This window comes from Lemur catta, chromosome 2 (genome assembly GCF_020740605.2).
Source record: "Lemur catta isolate mLemCat1 chromosome 2, mLemCat1.pri, whole genome shotgun sequence".
Lineage (NCBI taxonomy): Eukaryota > Metazoa > Chordata > Mammalia > Primates > Lemuridae > Lemur > Lemur catta.
In genome coordinates, this window is record NC_059129.1 from 41,948,367 (window position 1) to 41,953,614 (window position 5,248).

Below are 5,248 nucleotides of genomic sequence, written 5' to 3' on the forward strand. Positions count from 1 at the left end.
AAGTTCTGCACACCATTCTAGAAAAAAAAAAAAATGTTTTCCAGGGACTATCGGAAAGGTACTAGAAAATTATTGAACCAAAGTAGGGAGTCATAGGAACCCCTGATTTATAGCTAGCTGGTCTGTCCTGGAGGCTTGAACTTGTTTGTGATTGACATCTGAAGTGGGGACAGGCAAGGCATGGTGGCTAGGAGTTCGAGGCTGCAGTGAGCTATGATCATGCCACTGCATTCAAGCCTGGGTGACAGAGGGAGACCCTGTCTCTAAAAAAAAAAAAAAAAGCTGTAGGGGCAATCTTGTAATCTTGTGGGACTAAGACCTTTAACTTGTGGGATTAGACAATAACTCTGGGTAGACAGTGTCAGAATTTAGTCAAATTGTAGGACATGCTGTCAGTATCCACCAAGAATTGGAAAATTGGTTGGTGTGAGAAGTGAATTGTTATTGCTTTTTTTTAATTTCTAAATTTATTTTGGTTTTTATTTGTATTTTTTTAGTTGTATACATTATAGGGTACAAATGCAATTTTGCTACATTGATATGTTGCATCGTGGTGAAGTCATGGCCTTTAGTGCATCCATCATTGGAGCAAAGCACATTGTACCTACCAAGCAACCTCCCACCATCCCCCCGCTCCCACTCCGCCATCCCCTTGCGTCTCCAGTGTCCACTGTCCCACATCCCGTGTCGGTGTGTGCAGTATTGAGCTCCCACTTACAAGCGAGAGCACATAGTGTTTCTCTTTCTGCGTCTGAGCTGTTTCACTTATGACAATGGCCTTCAGTTTCATCCATATTGCTGCAAAAGACATGATTTCCTTCTTTTTGATGGCTGAATAATATTCTATTGTGGATATATAAATGTTGTGAGTGTAAAGAAAAACAGTGTATTTTTCCTTTTTGCAGATCACAGGACTTTATTAAGATGGAATCACTGCTAATTACAGAAGCTACTTGCCCACACCAGAATCCATGAGGTTCACATGAACTTATAGTTACACGGATTAGAAACAAGTGGCATGTTTGAAACCACAAGGAAATATCCTGACACCCAGGTGATGGAAGCTGGGGTGAATGAGTCTGTACACTGATTTCAAGCTGTTAATGAGTCTGCAGCGGTCCCCTGTGCAAGAACTCAAAGAGCCCCTCAGTGCAGACTCCGCTCCTGTCTGTGATCAGGACACGCTCATCACAGAGCTCCGGCTGCTCCCGGGCTGTACTCATTTCTCCAGCAGCGTGCATGGCTGTATCACTGCTGCTGGGGATCCACTAATTCCTACTCTCCCTCTTCCTCGTCCTGCTCCTTGGGATCGCTGGACCTGGTCAGCATCTCTTGCTTGTCCTCCAGTCCCATGTCTGGCTACAGTTCTGGATTCAACAGGAACAGCCATAGCGATACCTACCCCACTTCAGGAGCCAGAAGTGGTTTTCCGTTTTACCCATATGTTCACATGGCTTGTTCCCTCACCTCCTTGGAATCTTTGCTCAAATACCACTTTCTCGGAGACGCCTTGCCTGACCACCCTATTTAACACTGCAGTCCACTGGCAGCACTCGATCCTTCTTCCCCACTTTGGTTTCCTCCACAGGCACCTATCACCTTTAATATACTTATTTATTTGTACTGCCTGCCTTCCCCAATTAGACTGACCACAAGAACAAGCGTTTTCATTTGTTGGGTTCTCTGGGCCTAGAAGCATGCCTGGCATACAGTAAGCATTCAACAAACACTTGTGAATGAACGTATGAATAAAGAAATGAATTCCCCCAGCAGGCACTGAGCTCCCTCTGCAGGGGGACAGGGCGGCTGCAATAAAGGGAAGTCAAGAAGTCAGAGTCCACTCCAGCATCTCCGCCACCTGCCCAGGTCAGGGAGAGGGCAGTGAGAAGTGAAAACTCCCAGCTGCACAAGAGGAAATAGCTCGTGGGGAGGAGAGACAGAGAGGTGTCTTCCTCAGTGCTGGGACAGGGTGGATGGAGCCCTGGGCAGGGAGTTTGGACAAGGACGTCTCAGGGAGGGGGATGTGCTCTCCTCACCTCTGTGGGAAGTGACTAGCCAGCCGTGGCTGAGGGAAAAATTACATGCTTGGGGAGGGCATGTATCAGAGGCTATCACCCACTCTGCGAAACACTCATAGCCCTCACACCACACGAACACGCATATGTGCATGAATACATGGCAGCACGCAAAGCTGATGTCAGCCTCACTCCTTGGCTCTTGTGTCCACAAATGTCTATGTCAGTACCACTTTCAGTTCCTCCAAAGAATCTACTTAAATTCTCTAATTCCTGCCAGGCAGCGAGGTGGCTCACTCCTATAATCCTAGCACTCTGGGAGGCCAGGACAGGAGGATCGCTTGAGGCCAGGAGTTAGAGACCAGCCTGAGCAAAAGCGAGACCCTGTCTCTACAAGAAAAATAGAAAAAATTAGCCGGGCATGGTGGCTCGAGCCTGTGAGTCCCAAGTACTCTGGAGGCTGAGGCAGGAGGATCGCTTGAGTGCAGGAGTTGGAGGATGTAGTGAGCTATGATGACACCATGGCACTCTAGCCTGGGCAACAGAGCAAGACCCTGTCTCAAAACAAACAAACAGAAATTCTCTAATTCCTGATCTCCATAGATTTCACTGAAGATTTCAAAGGAGATAAGATGAGAGTCTTCTGTTAGACGATTCCATATTTCTAAGGGTCTCCCTGGAGCTGCTGGGCTGGGAGTGAAGTTTCTCTCCCTTTCCAGACTCTGTGCCCATCTTGCCACCACTTCTGGGAGCTGCCAGCAGACTTGATTCTTCTCCCATCTACAGTGTTCAAAGATTCAGTCAGCCCTTCCTGGGCTCCCTATCCACACTCGCCAGCCCAGACTCAGGAAACCTGACAAAATGCAAGGTCTTATAGTTACCTGAACCTTGGCGTTAGGGTGGAAAGCCTAGTAGGTGCTCAGAAAGATTTCTGTTCAAAGACCCTTTGTTTCTGAGAATAAATTGTCCCTAGAGTCTCAGGGCTCTTCCCCTACACCTCCAGTGGCTTAGCAAAATATTATTTCATGTACACACTGGACTCTCATTTAAGAGGAACTGGGAGAATGTTATCTTCTCATCTCCATTTTATACCCAGCTCCCCCTTCTTCTTGGGGTGCTAGTGTCAGCAGAAGCTGATGGGGAAGTGAGGCCTCGGAGGTAGAAGAGGAGGGAACGAGGGGAAAGGGGAAGTTTGGGAGAGGAGAGTGTTAGTGCCGCAATAGCCCCAGCCAGCTTGGTCTGTCTCCCACCTCCACCAGCATCTGCTGAGCTATGAGCAAGGCCAGAGATTTGCAGGGTAGGGAGGGTGGAAGAGGCAGGAGCAGGAAAGGCGAGCAAGGAGGGGTGGACCTGGCCTCAGTGCAGACTCTGGATGTCCCTGGGCTGGCATGGGGCAAGGAGAGGAAGGGAGGAGTGAGGATTGATGAAGCTTTGTGCTCCCACAGGAGGAAAAGCTTTTGGACTGCTGAAGGCCCAGCAGGAAGAGAGACTGGATGAGATCAACAAGGTAAAAGGAAGGGGGCAGAGCCTGGGGGGTGGCATCTGGGCAGGGAGGGCCTACCCTGGCTCTTACTATCCCCCAACAGCAATTCCTGGAGGATCCCAAATATAGCAGTGATGAGGATCTGCCCTCCAAACTGGAAGCCTTCAAAAGTGAGGGGACAGCTGTAGGGGTGGAGAGGGGATTGGGGTAGGGGGTAAGATTTCCACAAGAACTGGGCGGAGGCAGCAGGCACACAAAATTTACTTTCCTGGTAGGAAAAGGGGAGCCTTTATTGTCACCCCAAATGTTGTGGAGTCATTCCCTGGCCTGCCCCTCAGCACCCCCTCTAGTTTCTTATACCCTAACAGGGCCCCTCAACTCCCCCACCCTGCTTCCTCCACCTACGCCTCCTCCTCCCTTCCCCCCACACCTCCTCCTCCCTTCCCCCCAGCCCTAGGTCAGCAACCCCTCCTCAACCCCTGCCAGAGACCTTCCAGCCAGCACTTACCCTCCCTGCTCTCTCCCCTCACCCAGAGAAATACATGGAGTTTGATCTGAATGGAAATGGAGATATCGGTGAGAAAAGGGTGATTTGGGGGAGTGGGCAGGCCTAGGAAGACAGGAGTTTCTCCTAGTGCTCCATCCCCACGGTCTGGGAGGGCCCACCTACCAGAGAAGGAGGAATGGGAATGGGAATGGGAATGTGGAGGTGGGAGGAGAGAGAGGGATTCCTCCTCTTCTCCACCCCCATCCTGTCTCCAGATATCATGTCTCTGAAGCGAATGCTGGAGAAACTTGGGGTTCCCAAGACTCACCTAGAGCTAAAGAAACTAATTGGAGAGGTGTCCAGTGGCTCTGGGGAGACGTTCAGCTACCCTGACTTTCTCAGGATGATGTTGGGCAAGAGATCTGCCATCCTAAAAATGTGAGGGCCCTGTTCCAACCTCCTGTATACTGACTCGCTTTCTCCTCTGCCCACTCCTCCCCCCAGGCTCAACTTTTCTACACATTCCAGAGAGACCCTTCCAAGGTCCCATCCCCATCCCCATCCCCTTCCCCTGGTCCCCACAGCTCCCACACTTCCACCCCTGCCCTCTTCTCTTCCCACCCTCAGCCTAGGATTTATTCCGTTGGGAGGAGGGTTCCTTGATCCCTGTGTCTCTTCCTGTCTCAACCAGGATCCTGATGTATGAGAAGAAAGCAAGAGAACAGGAAAAGCCCATTGGTCCCCCAGCCAAGAAAGCTATCTCTGAGTTGCCCTGATTTGAGGGGAAAGGGGGTGTGGTGGGATTGAAGTGGCTTCTAATGACTGGGACATGGAAAAAGAAGACAAGATTGTGAGCCAGAGTCAAATCAAATTAAATAAATTATCCTCCCCTGTCAGATCAAATCAGCTTGGTTTTTATTTGGGGGATTTTTTTCCCCCTGAGTTTGGGAAGGACAGAAATTTCTTTGAGGGAATGGCAGCAAGGGTTTGCCCACGTGAACCACCCATCAACAATTCTGTAGTGCATTTACGATAGCAGATGTCTTTGTGCGCCCAGAGGGACTCCAGCTGCAGAAAACAGCCTTGACCTCAAGGAATTAAGGCAGGACAAAAAGACATGTACAGACAAAAAGAATATTATCCAGGCCCATGGTAGCTTTCATGAAGAATGAGGAATACCTTGAACTAACATTCTCCACCACTATAAGTTTTGTAACCTTGACAAATTACTCAGCCTCTCTGAGGCTTTTATCTGAAAATGGG

General features: G+C 49.5%; 1 protein-coding gene across 2 annotated transcripts; it reads left to right on the top strand.

The window, feature by feature from the left end:
* The first annotated feature begins 3,211 nt into the window (after positions 1–3,211).
* Positions 3,212–4,888, top strand: AIF1 (allograft inflammatory factor 1). 2 transcript variants are annotated; one of them, XM_045541645.1, is made up of 6 exons: positions 3,212–3,312; positions 3,461–3,522; positions 3,602–3,668; positions 4,033–4,074; positions 4,261–4,423; positions 4,677–4,888. In XM_045541645.1, exons 1-6 carry the CDS (start codon positions 3,288–3,290, stop codon positions 4,759–4,761), a joined length of 444 nt encoding a protein of 147 aa, XP_045397601.1. In that variant the 5' UTR covers positions 3,212–3,287; the 3' UTR covers positions 4,762–4,888. The 2 variants fall into 2 exon arrangements, with proteins under 2 accessions (XP_045397601.1, XP_045397602.1); XM_045541646.1 differs by lacking the exon at positions 3,602–3,668 and having other exon boundaries at positions 3,285–3,312.
* The last annotated feature ends 360 nt before the right edge of the window (positions 4,889–5,248 follow it).

Excerpts from the sequence above, each read along its gene's own strand:
- AIF1 (XM_045541645.1), top strand. The coding sequence starts at position 3,288 with ATGAGCAAGGCCAGAGATTTGCAGG. Across the intron at positions 3,669-4,032 it reads CAAACTGGAAGCCTTCAAAA|AGAAATACATGGAGTTTGAT; the intron begins GTGAGGGGACAG and ends CCCCTCACCCAG. Across the intron at positions 4,424-4,676 it reads AGATCTGCCATCCTAAAAAT|GATCCTGATGTATGAGAAGA; the intron begins GTGAGGGCCCTG and ends TGTCTCAACCAG.